Source organism: Salmo trutta, chromosome 15 (assembly GCF_901001165.1).
Source record: "Salmo trutta chromosome 15, fSalTru1.1, whole genome shotgun sequence".
NCBI classification, from domain to species: domain Eukaryota; kingdom Metazoa; phylum Chordata; class Actinopteri; order Salmoniformes; family Salmonidae; genus Salmo; species Salmo trutta.
This window is the reverse complement of record NC_042971.1, coordinates 59576877-59601879: the sequence shown is the minus strand read 5'-3', so window position 1 is coordinate 59601879 and position 25003 is coordinate 59576877. Positions and strand designations below refer to the sequence as shown.

At 47.7% G+C, this 25003-nt stretch overlaps 1 protein-coding gene across 1 annotated transcript in view; it reads left to right on the top strand.

The window, feature by feature from the left end:
• Positions 1-25003, top strand: part of alpk2 (alpha-kinase 2) — a 28031-nt gene that overhangs the window by 302 nt on the left and 2726 nt on the right. Inside the window, exons 2-7 of the mRNA XM_029692378.1 lie at positions 10174-12590; positions 15812-17498; positions 17790-17937; positions 22447-22574; positions 24390-24437; positions 24615-24913. Of these exons, the coding sequence (XP_029548238.1) occupies positions 10968-12590; positions 15812-17498; positions 17790-17937; positions 22447-22574; positions 24390-24437; positions 24615-24913 (3933 nt within the window). The 5' untranslated portion in view covers positions 10174-10967. The remainder of the gene's footprint in view (positions 1-10173; positions 12591-15811; positions 17499-17789; positions 17938-22446; positions 22575-24389; positions 24438-24614; positions 24914-25003) is intronic.

The window sequence follows — 25003 nt, the reverse complement described above, 5'->3', positions numbered from 1 at the left end:
ATGTCTGTGCCCAGTGGGCACGTTCTCCTTGTGTTGATGTGTGTGGATTTGCAAGGTTTTATATACGTGTTGTCAGTGTCCGTGTATAGGAGATTAGAAATAGAGTCAATCGCAAGACACAGAACTGAGTAAAACATACGTCTTTACTCTAGAAAAAAGCTCATCATACAAATTCCACGCAGGGATAATACAATAACAACAAACATGACCAACAGTAAAACAATAACGCACAAAACATCATGATAACCAGAGGGTTTAAATAGGGAAGTAATCATAACCAAATGGGAACCAGGTGTGAACAATCAAGACATAACAAATGGACAAAGAAACATGGATCGGTGGCAGCTAGAAAGCCGGTGACGATGACCTCCGAACGCCGCCCGAACAAGGAGAGGCACCAACTTCGGCATAAGTCGTGACAGTACCCCCCCTCCCAATGCGCGGCTCCAGCAGTGCGACGACACCTGCTTTGGGGACGACCCGGAGGACGAGGCGCAGGGCGATCTGGGCGGCGACGGTGGAAATCCTGCAGCAAGGAAGGGTCCAGTATGTCATCCGCCGACACCCAGCTTCTCTCCTCCGGACCGTACCCCTCCGGACCGTACCCCTCCGGACCGTACCCCTCCCAATCCATGAGGTACTGAAGACCCCTAGCCCGACGCCTGGAGTCCATGATCGCTCTCACAGTATATGCCGGGGCCCCCTCGATGTCCAGAGGTAGCGGGGGAACCTCCCGTACCTCAGATTGCTGGAGAGGACCAGCCACCACCGGCCTGAGGAGAGACACATGGAACGAGGGGTTAATACGATAATTAGTGGGAAGCTGTAACCTATAACATACCTCGTTCAGTCTCCTCAGGACTTTGAATGGCCCCACAAACCGCGGACCCAGCTTCCGGCAGGGCAGGTGAAGGGGCAGGTTTCGGGTCAAGAGCCAGACCCGGTCTCCCAGTACATATACCGGGGCCTCACTACGGTGGCGATCGGCACTCGCCTTCTGTCTCCTGATGGCCCGTTGCAGGCGTACATGGGCAGCATTCCAGGTGTCTTCCAAGAGCCTAAACCAATCATCCACCACAGGTACCTCGATCTGGCTCTGATGCCACGGTGCCAGAACCGGCTGATAACCTAGTACACACTGAAATGGAGACAGGTTAGTGGAGGAGTGGCGGAGGGAATTTTGGGCCATCTCTGCCCAGGGGATAAACACCGACCACTCCCCCGGCCGGTCCTGGCAATAAGAGCGCAGAAACCTACCCACATCCTGGTTAACTCTCTCCACCTGTCCATTACTCTCGGGGTGAAACCCCGAAGTCAGGCTGACCGAGATCCCCAGATGCTCCATGAACGCTCTCCAGACCCTAGATGTGAATTGGGGACCCCGATCAGACACTATATTCTCAGGCACCCCGTAGTGCCAGAAAACGTGCGTAAACAGGGCCTCCGCAATCTGTAGGGCTGTAGGGAGACCGGGCAAAGGAATGAGACGGCAGGACTTAGAAAACCGATCCACAACTACCAGAATCGTGGTGTTTCCTTGTGACAGAGGAAGATCTTTCACGAAATCCACCGATAGATGTGACCATGGCCGTTGTGGAACGGGTAGGGGTTGTAATTTCCCTCTGGGCAGATGTCTAGGTGCCTTACACTGAGCGCTCACCGAGCAGGAGGAAACATACACCCTCACGTCCTTAGCTAAAGTGGGCCACCAGTACTTCCCTCTAAGACAGCGCACTGTCAGATCGATGCCAGGATGACCAGAGGAAGGTGACGTATGAGCCCAACAGATCAATCGATCACGAACATCAGGTGGAACGTACTTACGTCCAACTGGGCACTGGGTACCGCACGTAATGCCCGTTCGATGTCCGCGTCAACCTCCCATACCACCGGTGCCACCAGGTAAGGAGCCGGGATTATGGGAGTGGGATCCATGGATCGTTCCTCTGTGTCATACATGCGAGACAGTGCGTCTGCCTTAGCGTTCTGGGAACCTGGTCGGTAGGATAGAGTAAACACAAAACGGGTGAAAAACATGGCCCACCTTGCCTGGCGAGGATTCATTCTCCTCGCCGCCCGGATGTACTCCAGATTGCGGTGATCAGTCCAAATGAGAAAAGGGTGTTTAGCCCCCTCAAGCCAATGCCTCCACGCTTTCAGAGCTCCAACTACAGCGAACAACTCCCGATCCCCCACATCATAGTTTCTCTCCGCCGGGCTGAGCTTTTTTGAGAAGAACGCACAGGGACGAAGTTTCGGTGGTGTACCCGAGCACTGAGACAGTACAGCTCCTATCCCAGCCTCGGACGCGTCCACCTCTACTATGAACTGTAAGGAAGGATCAGGATGAGCCAACACCGGAACCGAAGTAAACAGAGCCTTCAGTTGATTAAAAGCCCTGTCTGCCCCAGCTGACCACTGCAGTCGCACCGGTCCCCCCTTAAGCAGTGAGGTAATGGGAGCCGCTACCTGCCCAAAGCCCCGGATAAATCTCCGGTAGTAGTTGGCAAACCCTAAGAACCGCTGCACCTCCTTTACCGTGGTTGTAGTCGGTCAATTATGCACGGCTAGAATGTGGTCACTCTCCATCTCCACCCCTGACTCTGACAGACGATACCCTAGAAAGGAGACGGATTGTTGGAAGAACAAACATTTTTCAGCCTTCACATACAGGTCATGCTCCAGCAGTCGACAAAGCACCTTGTGCACCATAGCCACATGCTTGGCGCGAGTAGCGTAATATATTAGAATGTCATCTATATACACCACTGCTCCCTGTCCATACAGGTCCCTGAAAATCTCGTCAACAAATGATTGGAAAACGGATGGAGCATTCATCAACCCGTACGGCATGACAAGGTACTCATAGTGCCCAGATGTGGGACTAAATGCCGTCTTTGATTCATCCCCTTTCCGGATATGCACCAGGTTGTAAGCACTCCTGAGATCCAATTTGGTGAAGAAACGCGCCCCATGCAATGACTCAGTCACACTGGCTATATGAGGCAGAGGGTTACTATACATCAAAGTGATCTGATTTAAACCTCTATAGTCAATGCACGGGTGCAAACCTCCATTTTTTTTATTCACAAAAAATAAACTCGAGGAGGCAGGTGAAATGGAAGGTTGAATGTATCCCTGTCCCAGAGAGTCGGTGACATATGTTTCCATAGCCGCCGTCTCCTCCTGTGACAGAGGATACACGTGACTACTGGGAAGTGCAGCGTCTGCCAAGAGATTTATCACACAATCCCCCCGTCGATGGGGTGGTAATTGAGTCGCCTTCTTTTTACAGAAGGCGAGAGCCAAATCGGCATATTCAGAGGGGATGTGCATGGTGGAGACCTGGTTTGGACTCTCCACTGTAGTTGCTCCTATGGAAACACCTATACACCTCCCTGAACACTGATGTGACCATCCTGTAAGAGCCTTCTGTTGCCACGAAATAGTGGGGTCATGATAAGCCAACCAGGGAAATCCCAATACCACTGGAAACGCAGGAGAATCAATCAGAAAAAAACGAATTCTCTCCTCATGACCTCCCCCGCGTTCTCATACATAGTGGAACCGTGACCTCCCTTATAAGACCCGATCCTAAATGACGACTATCTAAAGAATGTACAGGGAGGGGAACATCAACAGGAACAATAGGAATCCCTAAACTACGAGCAAACACACAATCAATAAAGTTCCCAGCTGCGCCTGAATCTACTAGCGCCTTATGCTGAGAATTCGGGGAAAACTCAGGGAACTCTACAGAGAGAAACATATGCGCAACAGGAAGCTCTGGGTGAGTTTGGTGCCTACTCACCTGGGATGATCCACCAGCACCCTGCCTGCTGCCTCAATTTCCTGGGGTACCTCTCCAACACCGACCAGCAGTGTGTCCTCTGCGGCCACAGATGGTGCAGGAAATAGCTTCCCCTCCGGTCGCCCTTAGAGCAGCACCCCCGAGCTCCATCGGTGTAGCCTCGGAGGAACTGGGGGATGGAACGAACGGACCCCGATCTGGACGTCCGCGGGTAGCCAACAGGTTATGCAGCCGGATGGATAAATCCACCAGCTGGTCGAGGGTAAGAGTGGTATCCCTGCAGACCAGCTCCCAACGGACGTCCTCTCGTAGACTACATCGGTAATGATCGATCAGGGCCCTCTCATTCCATCCCGCGCTGGCAGCCAGGGTCCTAAAGTCCAGTGCGAAATTTTGAGCACTCCTCAACCCCTGTCTGAGATGGACATAGCATAGGCCCACCCACTTGGGAGCCAGGCCAACTCACTGGGGAGCCAGACCCAGACAGTCAGCATGGCAATTGCACGCTCCCTCAAAACATGAGACATCTGTGGCAATGTGTTGTGTGACAAAACTGCACATTTTAGAGTGGCCTTTTGTCTCCAGCACAAGGTGCAACTGTGTAATGATTACACTGTTTAATACGTTTCTTGATATTCCACACTGTGTGGTGGATAGATTATCTTGACAAAGGAGAAGTACTCACTAACAGGGATGTAAACAAATGTGCGCACACAATTTGAGATAAATCAGCGTTTTCTGCGTATGAAATATTTCTGGGATCTTTTATTTCAGCTCTACATGTTGCGTTTATATTTTTGTCCAGTAATATGTTCCGATATTGTGAACTAAACAATTTAACTTCAAAACATCTTAATACATGTAGATTAACAGCTTGTTCTATGACATCATATTATGAGTTGACAAGGATTGAGATGTAATTTTGTAAAACACATGGGTCTATTTTATATGTTGATTTACCGGTAGTTATTAAATCATGGATACCAAGTATCCTATTAATATCCCACAGGACCTATGTTTTCATTATACATTTTATAACTTTGGGATTCAATTATAGATTCAAATGTATTTAGACATCAAGACGGCAGAATTGTCTTCATTACATTTTTTTGAAAACGTTTGCTCAATCAGGTAAGTCAATTAAGAACTAACTCTTATTTGAAGAACTGTTATTTGAAATGAAGACATGTACGACTATCTTTGTAGCTTGGTGTGGACAGTGGACCTGCAGTCAGAACAGGGATCTGATGGATGAGTCCCCTGGAGTCAGAACACTGATCTGATGGATGAGTCCCCTGGAGTCAGAACACTGATCTGATGGATGAGTCTCCTGGAGTCAGAACACTGATCTGATGGATGAGACCCCTGGAGTCAGAACACTGATCTGATGGATGAGTCCCCTGGAGTCAGAACACTGATCTGATGGATAAGACCCCTGGAGTCAGAACAGTGATCTGATGGATGAGACCCCTGGAGTCAGAACAGTGATCTGATGGATGAGTCCCCTGGAGTCAGAACAGGGATCTGATGGATGAGTCCCCTGGAGTAGGAACACTGATCTGATGGATGAGACCCCTGGAGTCAGAACAGGGATCTGATGGATGAGACCCCTGCAGTCAGAACAGTGATCTGATGGATGAGTCCCCTGGAGTAGGAACACTGATCTGATGGATGAGTCCCCTGGAGTAGGAACACTGATCTGATGGATGAGACCCCTGGAGTCAGAACAGTGATCTGATGGATGAGTCCCCTGGAGTCAGAACAGTGATCTGATGGATGAGACCCCTGGAGTCAGAACAGTGATCTGATGGATGAGTCCCCTGGAGTCAGAACAGTGATCTGATGGATGAGACCCCTGGAGTCAGAACAGTGATTTGATGGATGAGTCCCCTGGAGTCAGAACAGGGATCTGATGAATGAGACCCCTGGAGTCAGAACAGTGATCTGATGGATGAGACCCCTGGAGTCAGAACAGTGATCTGACGGATGAGACCGCAGAGTTTCACTACAGCTATGTGACCACAGCTTTATTATTTCTTAATGCCAGAATAGACCAGACTCTGACTAATCTCTGACTAATCTCTATCTATCTATCTATCTATCTATCTATCTATCTATCTATCTATCTATCTATCTATCTATCTATCTCACACACACACACACACACACACACACACACACACACACACACACACACACACACACACACACACACACACACACACACACACACACACACACACACACACACACACACACACACACACACCTGTGGAGGCTTCTGAGGGGAGGACAGCTCATAATAATTGCCAGAGTGGAGTGAATGGAATGGCATCAATCACATAACCCCCCCCCCCCCCCCCCCCCCCCTGACACACACACTCCAGAGGGTCAGATACCAACTAGATGTAGAAATGCAGCTGTCTCTTAGCACTAGTCATGTGTTTGTTGATGTATGTTGGTCATAGTCTTGGACACTTCCTGCTTGAAGACATGCCTAGCTTTCACCTTTAGCTCTTTGAAGTCTGAGTTGTTCTATTTTAGAATTGTACAGATCACATCAGCATCCCTTTCTAAAGGATCATCTGTCGTATTTTGGAATTTTTACACTCCAATTGGAATTGCCTCACTTTGTTATGTCATAGATTTAAATCAGTTATCATGTTGGAATTTGCTGTCAGAACTCCTTAGAGTGTTAACTCGACCACAAGGCACTACAGAGGGTATTGTGTACGGCCCAGTACTGCCATCCAGGACCTCTATACCAGGCAGTGTCAGAGGAAGGCCCTAAAAATGTTAAAGACTTCAGTCACCATAGACTGTTCTCTCTGCTACCGCAAGGCAAGTGGTACCAATGCACCAAGTCTGGAACCAGCAGGACCCTGAACAGCTTCTACCCCCAAGCTATAAGACTGCTAAATAGTTAGTTAAGTAGTTAACCAACAGCTACCCGGACTATCTGAGTTTACCCTTTATGCACTCTTAACTGTTTATCATTTACTCTGCTGCCTAGTCACTTTATCCCTACATATATGTATGTACGTTTGGGGCTCCCGAGTGGCGCAGAGGTCTAAGGCTAGAGATGTCACTACAGACCCTGGTTTGATTCCAGGCTGTATCACAACCGGCCGTGATTGGGGAGTCCCATAGGGCGGCTCACAATTGGCCCAGCGTCGTCCGGGGTTTGGCCGGTGTAGGCCGTCATTGTAATTAAGAATTTGTTCTTAACTGACTTGCCTAGTTAAATAAAGGTTACATAAAATATGACCTTGTACCCCTGCACATGGACTCGGTACTGGTTCCCTGTATATATAGCCATGGTATCATTACTCACTATTTATTCCTCGTGCTATTATTTCTATGTTCTTTCTGACTGTATTGTGGGATAGGACCGGGATAGGACCGGGATAGGACCGGGATAGGACCGGGATAGGACCGGGATGGGGACCGGGATGGGGACCGGGATGGGGACGGGGATGGGGACCGGGATGGTGACCGGGATGGGGACGGGGACCGGGACGGGGACATGGGGACCGGGACATGGGGACGGGGACGGGGATAGGACCGGGGGATAGGCCCGGGGGATAGGATCGGGATAGGACCGGGATAGGACCGGTAAATAAGTATTTCACTGTTAGTCAACACCTGTTGTTTACCAAGCATGTGACAAATATTTGATTTGATTTGATAATTGATTCAATGCATAATGAAGGCTTAATCAATACTATTTGTAATAATTTATCTCTGTTTACATCTTATCAAAGCTTGAATAGTGCCAGGTGGGATTAGTTTGGAAGGATTGGAATGTCTTGTTTTAGAATGTCATGGAAAGTGTTATGTTAGTCAATAGCTTTGGATATATCTTGTTATACTACAGTGCTGAGGTCCAGGCTAAGGTGCCCTTCATCTAAACTGGAATGACAATAATGCAGCACATGGGTGAACTGGTATTTTTCCACAGTCCCTGCCACCAGACACCTACCCAGCTGGATAGCTTAGCTCAGTGCAGTGCAGAGCAGGGTAGGGTGTAGAAAAAGGGGCCATCTCCCTCAAGCACTAATGTCACCGTCAATATACTTTATCTGTGCTTGATTGAGCTTGTCTGTTGCAATGGAACCAAAAGAAACGTTTAAAAAAAACTGCAAACCCAACCACAGACAACACAACTAAGTATTTTATTTTAATCCCACTTCGCTATCCAAAAATACAGTACAACAGACAGACAGATCATTTGTTTTCAGAGGAGAGTAGCAGATTATTAATTTATAAGCGTCTTGAAAGCAAGAGGGAGATAGTGGTTAATCAACAGCTAAAGGGAGGTAGTGGGTTTATTGACAGCTAAAGTGAGATAGCTAGAGGGAGACTGGATTTATTGACAGCTAGAGGGAGATAGTGTGTTTATTGACCACTAGAGGGAGATAGTGGGTTTCTTGACTAGATGGAGACAGTGGGTTTATTGACAGCTAGAGGGAGATAGCTACAGGGAGATAGCAAGATGGAGACAGCTAGAGGGAGACAGCTAGAGGGACATAGCTAGAAGGAGATAGCTAGAGGGAGATAGCTAGAGGGAGATAGTGGATTTATTGACAGTTGATGGAGACAACTAGAGGGTGATAGCTAGAGGGAGATAGCTACAGGGAGATAGCAAGAGGGAGACAGCTAGAGGGAGACAGCTAGAGGGAGATAGCTAGAGGAAGATAGAGGATGTATTGACAGCTAGATGGAGACAGCTAGAGGGAGACAGCTAAAGGGAGACATATAGAGGGAGGTAGTAGGTTTATTGACAGCTAGAGGGAGACAGCTAGAGGGAGATAGTAGGTTTATTGACAGCTAGAGGGAGATATGTATTAGATTGTGGGTTTATTGGCAGATAGAGGAATAGCTAAAGGATATAGTGGGTTTACTGATAGCTACAAGGAGTGAGTGGATTTATTGATAGTGGGTTTATTGACAGCTAAAGGGAGACATTGAGTTTGTTGACAGCTAGAGGGAGATAGCTAGAGGGAGACAGTAGGTTTATTGACAGCTAGAGGGAGACATTGAGTTTATTGACAGCTATAGGGAGATAGCTACAGGGAGATAGCTACAGGGAGACAGCTAGAGGGAGATAGTGGGTTTATTGACAGCTAGAGGGAGATAGGATAGTGGGTTTACTGACAGTTAAAGGGAGATAGCTAGAGAGAGATAGTGGGTGTATTGACAGCTATGTGGAGATAACTACAGGGAGATAGCTAGAGGGAGATAGGATAGTGGGTTTACTGACAGTTAAAGGGAGATAGCTAGAGGGAGATAGTGGGTTTATTGACAGCTAGAAGGAGACAGTGGGTTTATTGACAGCTAGAAGGAGACAGTGGGTTTATTGACAGCTAAAGGAGACAGTGGGTTTATTGACAGCTAGAGGGAGACAGTGTGTTTCTTGACAGCTAGAGGGAGATAGCTGCAGGGAGATAGCTAGAGGGATTTAGTTAAAAGGAGGGTGGATTTATTGACAGCTAGAGGGAGACAGCTAGAGGGAGACAGTGGATTTATTGACAGCTCGAGGGAGATAGCAACACAGAGATAACTAGAGGGCGTTAGCTAGATGAGGATAGTAGGTTTATTGACAGCTAAAGGGAGAGAGTGGGTTTATTGACAGCTAGGGGGAGATAGAGGGTTTATTGACAGCTGAAGGGAGATAGTGGATATATTGACAGCTAGAGGGAGATAGTGGGTTTATTGACAGCTATAGGGAGATAGCTAGAGGAGATAGGGTGTTATTAACACCTAGAGTGAAATAGCTAGAGGGAGATCATGGTTTTATTGACAACTAGATGCAGATAGTTAGAGGGAGATAGCTAGAGGGAGACAGTGTCTTTATTGACAGCTGAAGGGGGATAGCTAGACAGAGATAGTAGGTTTATTGACAGCTAGAGGGAGAAAGCTAGAGGGAGATAGTGTTTTTTTGGACAGCTATAGGGAGATAGCTAGAGGGAGATAGTAGTTTTACTGACAGCTAGAGGGAGATAGTTGATTTATTGATAGCTAGAGGGAGATACAGTAGCTAGAGTGAGATAGTGAAGTGGAGATAGTGGGTTTAATGACAGCTAGAGGGAGAAAGTGGGTGTATTGACAGCTAGAGGGAGATATCTAGAGGGAGATAGTAGATTAATTGACCGCTAGATAGAGACGGTGGGGTTTATTATCCCCTCAAGAAAAAAAATGGCCCGAGTCTGAATCTAGCTGATGATCCCTGTTGTAGGCTATCTATTGCTTATCTTCTCCAATGGTAATTTATTATCAAGCTTTAAGAGATTAGGATCGGTCCTAAGAGACTTAAGGTGTTGTATTATTTTGTGTAATAAGATCCATATTTTACTCCACAGATCTTCCTGAACAAACCCATTCGGAGTGGATGACAGTACGGTAGAATGGATGAAGGAACAGTCGAACAGGAAAGTTGTAGTTACTAGCTCTTGGTGGACAATATCTAAACGACAAGGGCTGGTGTCACCACAACCAGCTCCGGTCCACAGGCCCGTGTAGTGCCCAGCCTCGACCCCAGTCTGCACCCACCTGTTGGCCCAGTGACCTCCTACTGCCCCAACCCCAGCCTGCACCCACCTCTCAGGGGCCTCCTGCTGCCCCAACCCCAGCCTGCACCCACCTCTCAGGGGCCTCCTGCTGCCTCGACCCCAGTCTGCACCCACCTCTCAGGGGCCTCCTGCTGCCCCAACCCCAGCCTGCACCCACCTCTCAGGGGCCTCCTGCTGCCCCAACCCCAGGTTGCACCCACCTCTCAGGGGCCTCCTGCTGCCCCAACCCCAGGTTGCACCCACCTCTCAGGGGCCTCCTGCTGCCCCAACCCCAGGTTGCACCCACCTCTCAGGGGCCTCCTGCTGCCCCAACCCCAGGTTGCACCCACCTCTCAGGGGCCTCCTGCTGCCCCAACCCCAGGTTGCACCCACCTCTCAGGGGCCTCCTGCTGCCCCAACCCCAGGTTGTACCCACCTCTCAGGGGCATCCTACTGCCCCAACCCCAGAGGGATGAACTGTGTTGGTGTCGCGGGCGGGATCTGAATCCGGCTCTCCCACGGGAGAAACCAACTTCTTAACCTTTAGCCCAATAGGAAATTCCCTTTTGACTGTGAGCCTGACTCACGTTCGATACATTGACGCTATGGAGGAAGATATACCCCCCCTCTTAGAGCCAGACACCCTGACACCAGCCTGCCCCAGCCTTAGCCGCAGACGGATGTACAGGCTCTGTTCTACGGAACCCATACCACCCCTCCTAGACACCGAGCCCAAACCTGCACTCACCTCCCAGGGCCCAGAGCCCCACTGCTGCCCAGGTCCCAGCCCCAGCCCTGACCCCAGAGGGATGGAAGGTGCCGGCTCCATGGAGCCCATATACCCTAAGCCAAATACCCAGACAGAGAACAGCATCACTGACCCTGACACACTTGTCTTAATCCACCCCCCCCAGGGACCAGTGGCCCCCCATCGCCCCTGTCCCAGTCACAAACGGATACATGGTGTTGGTATTGGTATCAGTGTTGGCCCTATGGAACCTATACCCCCTCACTCAAATACCCAGGCCAGCGTCACTGACCCTGACATACTTAACCTAATCCAGGAGACGCGACAGATGCGACAGATTACCCAAAAAAGTGACACAGTGGAGGACAATGTGACTGACTGTCACTGTGACACACATGTCTTAATGCTAATCACCCAGGATCCGGTGACAGGACTCTTACACCGCCACCACCATGTTAGGACAGAGAAAGAGGACATGGCCCAGTCAGAGGGACTAGCACCGGGCTATCGTGATGCTACACCACCACCTGTCGATGCTTATTGGGTCTTATGTGATAGCATCACTAGTGTGACACATGATGGGACAGAGGGAGCTAGTTTAAAGCCCTCAGAGGAAAACAATGACAGTCCTAACGAGTTGTGGCTGGACGCATGCCAGTATCAGACCCTGGCAGCTGAGGATGGGGAGGGGGAAGAAGGGGCTATTTTGGGTGGGGACGAGTGGGGCCTTTATCCTATCAGAGGCAGCGGTGTCACAGAATGTCCGGACAACACAAAGGAGTCGGGTTTCCTACTGGGAACGGACGCTGCTATTGGTCAGGGAGGCTGTGATTCGGACCAGTGGTTGTCTGTGCCACCTTTTGATAGGTCTGTGTCCACTGACAGCTGGTACAGCACGTTCTCCGACTGGGCTGTCATAGTCCCTGGAGGAGGACCGCGACCCGAAGACTTTACAGGAACAGCTGCACTCACACAGAAACAGGGACAGGCACAAGCATATCCACAGACACCCATGGCCATCCAACACCAGGCAGTGGAGCCCCGAGCCAGCACAGAGAGCCCCATCCTCGCTGGGCCAGAAGAGCTACTGGTAGTGGGTAGCCTCCAGGACAGGGAAGGGGAAGACACCCAGACAGAGGAGTCCCACAGCGGGTGTATATCATCAGCAGGGCAGGGAGATCAGGAGCCTGTTGGTGAGCTGGTGATCACTGAGGATGACTGCTCTGCCTATCCCACAGATAGCCACTCAACCCTGGGTTCATCGTCTGACACACTGGCCTTTCCCACCACCAAACTCTACGGGCTGGTGATCAATACGACTGAGGCGGTGCTGGCTCCTCCGCCCATATCCTTTTCCTCATCCGCCTCGGGAGCTGCTCCTGTGGGGAGAGATGTGTTGGAAATGGAAACAGACATTGATATTAGCCACAGGAGAGACAGTTATTTACTAGAGGACAGTGTTGGCAGATTTCACAAGCAGGTAAGATTTCAGGTTTATTATGTTATTTGATTTAGATACTGTAGCAGTTGATCAACAGCAGTGGATTTGTTTGTTTACAACTGTGCAGTTAACTAAATATTTGGTTATTTCTGTGAAATCATTTTATTTTTCGAGACGGGAAAAGTATGTTTTTTAGACTTACTAACCCAAGGACGCGACAGCGGCGTTGTACTGCCACACACAAACACTTTCACTAGAGATATGTCTGTCAGAAACTAACCCTGAGGCGACACTCACCTTTATCATATACTAATAATAGTTCACAACATCAATTACACCGCAACCTGAAACATCATCACAACGTTCAGTATTCCATACCTTCACAGCCAGCCCAGCACCGAGAGAGAGAGAGAGAGAGAGGAGAGAGAGAGAGAGAGAGAGAGAGAGAGAGAGAGAGAGAGAGAGAGAGAGCAGAGAGAGAGAGAGACAGAGAGAGAGCAGAGAGAGAGAGAGAGAGAGAGAGAGAGAGAGAGAGAGAGAGAGACAGAGTAGAGTATAGGAAACTATTCTGTAGGGCAGAGCACTATTCTGTGGCACGTAGTCCGACTGAGGACTGAAGGTGGTCTGAAACAGCCAAGCCACCCTGATCGCTACAGTATGTTGGTTTATTTACCCTGACTGAGTCAGATGTGGAAGGGTTATGTAGTATCTGTTCCTTGATTTCTCATGTGGGAGCCTAGCTCTGGGCTAGCTCTGTGAGACTAGCTTTGGGAGGTTAGCTCTGGGTTAGCTCTGGGAGACTAGCTCTGGGCTAGCTCTGGGAGACTAGCTCTGGGCTAGCTCTGGGAGACTAGCTCTGGGAGACTAGCTTTGGGAGACTAGCTCTGGGATAGCTCTGGGAGACTAGCTCTGGGCTAGCTCTGGGAGACTAGCTCTGGGAGGTTAGCTCTGGGTTAGCTCTGGGAGACTAGCTCTGGGAGGTTAGCTCTGGGCTAGCTCTGGGAGACTAGCTCTGGGAGGTTAGCTCTGGGCTAGCTCTGGGAGACTAGCTCTGGGAGACTAGCTTTGGGAGACTAGCTCTGGGATAGCTCTGGGAGACTAGCTCTGGGCTAGCTCTGGGAGACTAGCTTTGGGAGACTAGCTCTGGGCTAGCTCTGGGAGACTAGCTCTGGGCTAGCTCTGGGAGACTAGCTCTGGGAGACTAGTTCTGGGCTAGCTCTGGGAGGTTAGCTCTGGGAGGTTAGCTCTGGGAGACTAGCTCTGGGAGACTAGCTCTGGGAGACTAGCTCTGGGCTAGCTCTGGGAGACTAGCCCTGGGCTAACTCTGGGAGGTTAGCTCTGGGCTAGCTCTGGGAGTATACTGTAGCTCTGAGACTGGCAGCTGGGTCTGGCCCTGTGAAGTGGTCTAAGGAAATGAGAGGCCTAGAGAAACTTCAGATAGACAGAACAGAAATGGCATCGCTAATTATAGTGGATGTTTGATGATAATAGCACGAACCCCAGGATGGAAGCACAGCTAAGGAGTGTAACAAGACTCTCTTCCCCCCTACTCTCTCTCACACAACACACACTCACACAACACACACACACACACACACACACACACACACACACACACACACACACACACACACACACACACACACACACACACACACACACACACACACACACACACACCTTCAGAGCAGTCTAACAAATCTCACTCACTGGGTTAAAGGCCTGGGAGGATAAAGGGACACTTTGATTGGCTTAAACATTTTGAGTTGCACAGTTAATAGTGCACTGCCCATAACAATGCTATAGACCAGACCACTCCCACATTTACAGTAGGTTATATGGAAGGCAGTTGACTCTAATCAACATAATGCAAGTTGTTATATAGCAAGATATGTTTACGACAATCTATGACAACAAATATATGAGAAATAAGTATGTTTTAGATAGATGTCTTCGGGAACAATGTTTATCCTTCTTTATTGTCTAACTTGCTACTAACTTACGACTTATCTGAACATGTCTTTTGAATCTTTGCATATCGAACCTTTCAATATTAACCTGTGTAGTGTGCAGTAATATTTGATATAAAGTATATTATATATACATTGCATGTGACTTGTAATAAGACTAAGCAATTAGCCTATTAAAATGTTTATCTGACTCCATCAAGATAAATAGCAATGTGCAAGAACACAGAAATAGGTATTGAAGAAAAATCTGAGAATGGAATTCTAAATACAGGTGTATTTAATAACTTTGTAAAATGAATGGATTCACATACAAGGCACATAGCTTTAGTTACAAGGTATTAACAAGCATTAGAAGGCATTGCTAAGCATATACTATAGATCCTAAGGGTAACTTACAAGACAAAGCATGAACAAAGAGATGCTTACTGGGCCAGAGGTCTAGAAGCCCAGAGGTCTAGAAGCCTAGAGGTCTATAAGCCTAGAGGTCTAGAAGCCCAGAGCTCTAGAAGCCTAGAGGTCTAGAAGCCCAGAGGTCTAGAAGCCCAGAGGTCTAGAAACCCAGAGCTCTAGAAGCCTAGAGGTCTAGAAGCCCAGAGGTCTAGAAGCCCAGAGGTCTAGAAGCCTAGAGGTCTAGAAGCCCAGAGGTCTAGAAGCCCAGAGGTCTAGAAGCCTAGAGGTCTAGAAGCCTAGAGGTCTATAAGCCTAGAGGTCTAGAAGCCTAGGAAATGAGAATTGATCATAGAACCTTCCTCCATGGACTGGATACAGGACAAGAGAGAGAACAAGGACTGGATACAGGACAAGAGAGATCATACATCCATATAGATAGCATCAGAGTTATCCTCAGTGAACAGTTACCATAGAGATCATACATCCATATAGATAGCATCAGAGTTATCCTCAGGGAACAGTTACCATAGAGATCATACATCCATATAGATAGCATCAGAGTTATCCTCAGTGAACAGTTACCACAGAGATCATACACCCATATAGATAGCATCAGAGTTATCCTCAGTGAACAGTTACCATAGAGATCATACACCCATATAGATAGCATCAGAGTTATCCTCAGTGAACAGTTACCACAGAGATCATACATCCATATAGATAGCATCAGAGTTCACCCTGTCCAGATACAAGTTGGGTATTGTCCATTGTGCTTTCCTTGTGTTCCTGGACCATTTGTCATGCAGCTCCAGGTGACAGAGAGCACGTACATTAGGGCCGAGCCTACACCTTTGGTGACTATTGAACCATTTGAAACATTGTTTATTTCTCCCCATGTAGCACCTTAGAGATGCAGTGAGGAATGTGACAGAAAACAGTGTCTCCCAGCTGGGCGGCTTGTTCATTGAGGGGGAAGATGAAGAGAGAAGATATGGGTCGGTGAGCGTCTCCGGTTACCCTTCCAGTAGCAAGGCACATCAGGTGGAGCATCTGTGTGGCGACAAGAGACATCAACAGTCATTTAAGAAGTTTCAATGTACCACAGACTCTGACAGGAACACATACGTGACGGCACACAGAGACACACCGTCCCAAGGCACTAAGGTGGACGTACATGTGTCCCCCAACACAGACAGGAAGAACCTCCAGGAGACAGAGGGGAAGAGGCCACAGTGGGGGAATCCACCATTTTTAATGCCTGTTATGCCTTTAGCTCCTCTGAGTCTCAGTGTGGGCCGATCTCTCTTTTGCCAGACGAACAGCGCTTTGGAAGGGGATACCATCCAAGCCAGTCCTAAGAGCTCACTACTCAATGAACAGAAAGGTCAGAGTTGTGGGTTTATACAATCTAATGTGCCCCGACTGCCTGTTTTGCCCGCCTGTTTCCGAAGGAAGATTGATAAGAAGACACCTGTGGTAAACAAAGAGGAAAAACTGCTGTTGACGAAAACAAAGAGGTATACAGGTTCTAGAGATACAACATCAGAGGACAAGGGTGGAAAGTTGACCATTTGCTCTGGTCGCAATCTGAACAGGGACTTTCCAGCATCGTCTTCGTCAAGTGAGGAATCAACAGCATCTTGGTCTCTTGACAGAAAGAAAAACATCACAGTCCCACATGAGGTCAGCTCCCTCAGTAAAGAACTCTCCAACTCTATCATTGTGACCGGTGATCACTTGATGATCTCAGAGAAGGAACGTGTTGCATACTTCACTCTAGACCAGGAGAACCCTCTAGACTCCAGAACGTCCTTGTTGAAACAAATACAATCAGACAGAAATAAAGAACCCAATCACTGTGTTACAGCAGACGTAAAGAAAGGCTCCAAGATGCCTCATAAAACCAGAACACACTCCAAGAAAGACAAACCAGCTGTGGATCACCATCTGGCCGCACCAACCTCCAAAACACAAGAGAACCTACCGCTCGGATCTAACATTAAATGTGACCCCCAAACAACACGCGAGGATGGCGACGATGGATCTGTGACTGTCAAAGAGACTATCGTCATAACAGAGAACGTTAACACCAAAGGCCACGCCCACGGGAAGAAGAAGAAACACTCTGGGAAACACTCCCAGAATGCAACAGTGAAGAGCGAGGGGGTAGAGCCCCTGGTTGAGGTGGAGAACAGGGCTAAACAGAAGACTGCTACCAATGGGAAAATTGACACCTTTGTTGCCAAATTTGGACCCAAGGCTGGGAAATCTAAAGATAAGACTACAGCAGCTCTGCCTTGTAAGAAGGACAGTGTTCATTCAGACAGCGCTCAGAAACAACCAGGTGTGAAATCTCTGGTTGACGCTTCTGTCATCAGCCAAGTTGCCACAGTGAGTGACCCTTCCTCCAAGGTGCCCCAGTCTACCATCCCCATTGGCCAGCAGCCCAATGATGATGTCATCAAGCGGCGCCGTCTGTCTGAGGACAAGTTTGGTAAACACGAACCCAAGGCTGCCGTTGAGACGACTCGTAGGAAGGCCTACAGCGATGTACTGAAACAGAGAACACATCATGCACCAAAAGAAGGTGGGAATACACTGCAGTATACTCTACTATTACACCGACCTGGGTTCAAATGGTATTTGTTTTCTTTCAAATACTTAGAGCGTTTGATTGAGCCTACTTGGAGCGCCACATGGGCAGGATTTGCACTTGAAACAATTCCATTGGTTCGATTACGCAGCTTAACTATTTGAAAGAAAACAATAAATCTATTTGAGCCCATGTCTAGTGTTATGATAACTACTCTAAAATGATTATTAACGATAATATACATTTTCTGTGTAATTCTTAGACATATGTGTATATTTTCTCCAGTGCCCAGAGTGGTGCAGCGGATCCAGGCAGTGCCTGTCAGTGGCGATCCTCAGAGCCTCAGTCTAGGGTGTCAGTTCACGGCTGTCTTTACTGACTACACCGTCACCTGGACCAGAGAGGGGGCAGTGCTGGCTGAGATCAAGAGAAGGTACAAGTCCTGATTTGATTTGACAGTATATTATATTGTCCTTGCCCTTAAATTTTCCTACGGGAGAGCTAGTTACCCTACCCCGTTACCATATTTCAGTGTTTCTCAAATATCTTATTGAATACTCCCAGACATTCCATTTATTTGATCTATTTCAGTACTTACAATGCAATCAGAAGGTATTCAGACCTCTTGACTTTTTACACATTCTGTTACGTTATAGACTTATTCTAAAATTGATTAAATTGTTGTTTTTCCCTCATCAATCTACACACAATACCCATAATGACTAAGCAAAACCAGTTTTTTTAGAAATGTTTGCTAAATGTTTGCCCAGCTCTGGGAGACATAAATATTCAGACCCTTTACTAAGTATTTTGTTGAAGCACCTTGGCAGTGATTAAAGCCTCGAGTCTTCTTGGGTATGACACTACAAGCTTGTCAGGTTGGCTGGGGAGCCTCACTACACAGCTATTTTCAGGTCTCTCTAGAGATGTTCGATCGGGTTCAAGTCCAGGCTCTGGCTGGGCCAATCAAGGACATTCAGAGACCTGTCCCAAAGCCACTCCTCGTTGTCTTGGCTGTGTGCTTAGGGTAGTTGTCCTGTTGGAAGGTGAACCTTCGCCTCAGTCTGAGTTCCTGAGCGCTCTGGAGAAGGTTTTCATCAAGAATCTCGCTGTACTTTGCTCCGTTCAGCTTTCCCTGTATCCTGACTAGTCTTCTAGTCCCTGCCACTGAAAAACATACCCACAGCATGATGCTGCCACCACCATGCTTCATCGTAGGGATGGTGCCAGGTTTCCTCCAGACGTGACACTTGGCATTCAGGCCAAAGAGTTCAATCTTGGTTTCATCAGACCAGAGAATCTTCTTTCTCATGGTCTGCGAGTCCTTTAGGTGTCTTTTGGCAAACTCCAAGCGGGCTGTCATGTGCCTTTCACTGAAGAGTGGCTTCCGTTTTGGTCCCTCTACCATAAAGGCCTGATTGGTGGAGTGCTGCAGAGATGGTTGTCCTTCTGGAAAGTTCTCCAATCTCCACAGAGGAACTCTGGAGTTCTGTAAGAGTGACCATCGGGTTCATGGTCACCTCCCTGACCAAGGCCCTTCTCCCCCGATTGCTCAGTTTGGCCAGGCGGGCCAGCTCTAGGAAGAATCTTGGTGGTTCCAAACTTCTTCCATTTCAGAATGATGGAAGCCACTGTGTTCTTTGGGACCTTCAGTGCAGCAGAAATGTTCTGGTACCCTTCCACAGATCTGTGCCTCGACACAATCCTGTCTCTGAGATCTACGGACAATTCCTTCAATCTCATGGCTTGGTTTTTGCTCTGACATGCACTGTCAACTGTGGGACCTTATACAGGCAGGTGTCTGCCTTTCCAAATCATGTGCAATCAATTGAATTTACCACAGGTGAACTCCAATCAAGTTGTAGAAACATCTCAAGGATGATCAATGGAAACACTACCTAACCTCAATTTCGAATCTCATAGCAATACTTATGTAAATAAGGTATTTCTGTTTCTGTTATTTTTAATACATTTGCAAAAGTTTCTAACTATGGGGTATTGTGTGTAGATTGATGAATAAGAACATTAATTTAATCAATTTTAGAATAAGGCTGTAATGTAACAAAATGTGAAAAAAAGGAAGGGGTCTGAATACTTTCCGAATGCACTGTACTAGCTACACCAGATCCAGCTAGGTACACCAGATCCAGCTAGCTACAACTGATCCAGCTAGCTACACCAGATCCAGCTAGGTACACCAATCCAGCTAGCTACAACTGATCCAACTAGCTACACCAGATCCAGCTAGGTACACCAATCCAGCTAGCTACAACTGATCCAACTAGCTACACCTGATCCAACTAGCTACAACTGATCCAACTAGCTACACCTGATCCAACTAGATACACCTGATCCAACTAGCTACACCTGATGCAACTAGCTACACCTGATCCAACTGGCTACACCAGATCCAACTAGCTACACCAATCCAACTAGCTACACCTGATGTAACTAGCTACACCAGATCCAACTAGCTACACCTGATCCAACTAGCTACACCAGATCCAACTAGCTACACCTGATCCAATTAGCTACACCTGATGCAACTAGCTACACCAATCCAACTAGTTACACCTGATCCAACTAGCTACAACTGATCCAACTAGCTACACCTGGTCCAACTAGCTACACCAGATCCAACTAGCTACACCTGATCCAATTAGCTACACCTGATGCAACTAGCTACACCAATCCAACTAGTTACACCTGATCCAACTAGCTACACCTGATCCAACTGGCTACACCTGATCCAACTAGCTACACCTGATCCAACTAGCTACACCTGATCCAACTGGCTACACCTGGTCCAACTGGCTACACCTGGTCCAACTAGCTACACCTGATCCAACTGGCTACACCTGATCCAACTGGCTACACCTGGTCCAACTAGCTACACATGATCCAACTAGCTACACCAGATCCAGCTAGCTACACCTGATCCAACTAGCTACACCTGATCCAACTAGCTACACCTGATCCAACTAGCTACACCTGATTCAACTAGCTACACCTGGTCCAACTAGCTACACCTGATCCAACTGGCTACACCTGGTCCAACTGGCTACACCAGATCCAACTGGCTACACCTGGTCCAACTAGCTACACCTGATCCAACTGGCTACACCTGATCCAACTGGCTACACCTGGTCCAACTAGCTACACATGATCCAACTAGCTACACCAGATCCAGCTAGCTACACCTGATCCAACTAGCTACACCTGATCCAACTAGCTACACCTGATCCAACTAGCTACACCTGGTCCAACTAGCTACACCTGATCCAACTGGCTACACCTGGTCCAACTGGCTACACCAGATCCAACTAGCTACACCTGATCCAACTAGCTACACCTGATCCAACTGGCTACACCTGGTCCAACTGGCTACAACTGATCCAACTAGCTACACCTGGTCCAACTAGCTACACCTGATCCAACTGGCTACACCTGGTCCAACTGGCTACACCTGATCCAACTAGCTACACCTGATCCAACTGGCTACACCTGATCCAACTGGCTACACCTGATCCAACTAGCTACACCTGATCCAACTAGCTACACCTGATCCAACTAGCTACACCAGATCCAGCTAGCTACACCTGATCCAACTAGCTACACCTGATCCAACTAGCTACACCTGATCCAACTGGCTACACCTGGTCCAACTGGCTACACCTGATCCAACTAGCTACACCTGATCCAACTGGCTACACCTGATCCAACTGGCTACACCTGATCCAACTGGCTACACCTGATCCAACTAGCTACACCTGATCCAACTAGCTACACCAGATCCAGCTAGCTACACCTGATCCAACTAGCTACACCTGATCCAACTAGCTACACCTGATCCAACTAGCTACACCTGATCCAACTAGCTACACCTGATCCAACTAGCTACACATGATCCAACTGGCTACACCTGATCCAACTGGCTACACCTGATCCAACTAGCTACACCTGATCCAACAAGCTACACCTGATCCAACTAGCTACACATGATCCAACTAGCTACACATGATCCAACTGGCTACACCTGATCCAACTAGCTACACCTGATCCAACAAGCTACACCTGATCCAACTAGCTACACCTGATCCAACTAGCTACACCAGATCCTCCTAATTAAAGGGTTGCCGATTAGTTTGCTCAGTTGAATTAGGGTACTATTATAGTAATGGTATAGATCACAGCTGAGGGTACTCCACGAGAGGTTTTGGAGACACGACACTATTTGAAAGAACACTTGGTGTTGCTCTCTCTCAGTGTAAGTTACTGTAGCAATATATTTGGCAGATATTAACCCATCAATGTGTGATTATGATTCAGCCATGAGTGGGAGGAAGGTCACGTTTTTATGTAACGCTATGATTCAACTGTGCATCAGGTGCTATATCGCTGTTATTGTTCCAGAAATCTCCACTTAGTTGGAATACGGCCAGTCACGATTATTGTGTAAGATTATCTGTCTCTACTTACATAATACAACTTTTAGAAATAACATTGTTGAATAATGTCTAAACAGTGAAAGTGAGTCAACACGTATGTTGAGTCAGATGTATGTTTTGAACAGAGACCAAGAAATGAAAGGAATATAGCCTCCAGTCAGACTTTTATTGCTCTCAATATAATAATTTCATGATTCATTAATGAATCAATGTTTTGACAGCAAGCTGCCTTCATCAGGGTTGTTTAATAGAGCAGTGGTTTTCAAAATTTTTCGATTAATGTACTACCAACTGAGTTTTGATCTGCACAGAATACACCTGAAGTACCCCCTCATATGCATTTTACCAGTGAGCCTATGGTCTCATAGGCCAAGTATCCACAGGTCCTAGTGCCCCTGGTTGGGAAACACTGGAGAACAAGCCTTAGTATGAATAGATTATGTTAATTCAGAATAATGATTAAAGGTTTATTCTTTCCTTTCTGCTCTGTGTAGTGCTGGAGATGAGAGCAGAGTGTCCCTCACCATCACCAAGGCCTCCAATAAAGATCTGGGGAAGTACCGCTGTAGTCTCCTCTGTTCCCATGGCTCTGTCATCCTGGACTACCTCCTCACCTACGAGGGTAAGACACGTTAGACTACCTCCTCACCTACGAGGGTAAGACACGTTAGACTACCTCCTCACCTACGAGGGTAAGACACGTTAGACTACCTCCTCACCTACGAGGGTAAGACACGTTAGACTACCTCCTCACCTACGAGGGTAAGATACATTAGACTACCTCCTCACCTACGAGGGTAAGATACATTAGACTACCTCCTCACCTACGAGGGTAAGACATGTTAGACTACCTCCTCACCTACGAGGGTAAGATACATTAGACTACCTCCTCACCTACGAGGGTAAGATACATTAGACTACCTCCTCACCTACGAGGGTAAGATACATTAGACTACCTCCTCACCTACGAGGGTAAGACATGTTAGACTACCTCCTCACCTACGAGGGTAAGATACATTAGACTACCTCCTCACCTACGAGGGTAAGATACATTAGACTACCTCCTCACCTACGAGGGTAAGATACATTAGACTACCTCCTCACCTACGAGGGTAAGACATGTTAGACTACCTCCTCACCTACGAGGGTAAGACATATTAGACTACCTCCTCACCTACGAGGGTAAGATACATTAGACTACCTCCTCACCTACGAGGGTAAGACATGTTAGACTACCTCCTCACCTACGAGGGTAAGATACATTAGACTACCTCCTCACCTACGAGGGTAAGACATATTAGACTACCTACGAGGGTAAGACACGTTAGACTACCTACGAGGGTAAGACATGTTAGACTACCTCCTCACCTACGAGGGTAAGACATATTAGACTACCTCCTCACCTACGAGGGTAAGACATGTTAGACTACCTACGAGAGTAAGACATGTTAGACTACCTCCTCACCTACGAGGGTAAGACATGTTAGACTACCTACGAGGGTAAGACATGTTAGACTACCTCCTCACCTACGAGGGTAAGACATATTAGACTACCTACGAGGGTAAGACATGTTAGACTACCTCCTCACCTACGAGGGTAAGACACGTTAGACTACCTCCTCACCTACGAGGGTAAGACACGTTAGACTATCTCCTCACCTACGAGGGTAAGATACGTTAGACTACCGCCTCACCTACGAGGGTAAGATACATTAGACTACCTCCTCACCTACGAGGGTAAGACATGTTAGACTACCTCCTCACCTACGAGGGTAAGATACATTAGACTACCTCCTCACCTACGAGGGTAAGACATATTAGACTACCTACGAGGGTAAGACACGTTAGACTACCTACGAGGGTAAGACATGTTAGACTACCTCCTCACCTACGAGGGTAAGACACGTTAGACTACCTCCTCACCTATGAGGGTAAGACACGTTAGACTACCTCCTCACCTACGAGGGTAAGACATGTTAGACTACCTCCTCACCTACGAGGCTAAGACATATTAGACTACCTCCTCACCTACGAGGGTAAGACACATTAGACTACCTCCTCACCTACGAGGGTAAGACACGTTAGACTACCTCCTCACCTACGAGGGTAAGACACGTTAGACTACCTCCTCACCTACGAGGGTAAGACATGTTAGACTACCTCCTCACCTACGAGGGTAAGACATGTTAGACTACCTCCTCACCTACGAGGGTAAGACATGTTAGACTACCTCCTCACCTACGAGGGTAAGACATGTTAGACTACCTCCTCACCACGTCACACTCACATCCAAGTTTCAAATTTCTGGTTTTATTTGCCATGTGCAATGAATATATTGTAAATCTTACTCAACAGGGCTCTCACAATAAAAACAGCGAAATACAAACATATTTTGGAAGTTAACAGCCCCCATTGTTTCTGTCTGTCTCTTTCACAGTGCTGAGTGAGATTGTCATCCTGGCTCATCCCCAGAAAAACACCACAGGTGAGTAGCGATCTAATGTTGAATTTCAGTTTGATATACAGTATACATCTGAGACAAGGTGTTAGGTAATAAAAGTTCAGAGGTCATTCAAAGGTCATTCATTGTGGAAGCATCTGAATATGTTTTTGCTATATTAAAGGCTCTTTCTGAATGACTGAATTCCACTCTCTACCTCAGCTGCTCCCACTGAGCTAGTAGGCGAAGAGGAGGATGTGAAATGTTCCTGTCTGTTGTTCAAAGAGGACTTCCTGTCAGAGCAGTACTTTGATAAGAACCAGCCAGCCAGTCTGGTGACAGAGAAGGAACACTTTGGAGAGGGTATGCACCGAAGGGCCTTCCGGACCAGGCTCAAGGCCGGTATGGGGCCTGTCTTCACCCAGGGCCACCACTGTGTGCTCAAGGTACACAACGCTATCAGCTACGGGACCCAGAACAACGAGGAGTTGGTTCAGAAAAACTATAACCTGGCCGTGGAGGTGAGGGTTTATTTACCTTGATATCACCAGACACAGGGTCAGGGGTACGGCTAGGGTCAGAAAAACAGTTACTCTCACTATTTGGCATTG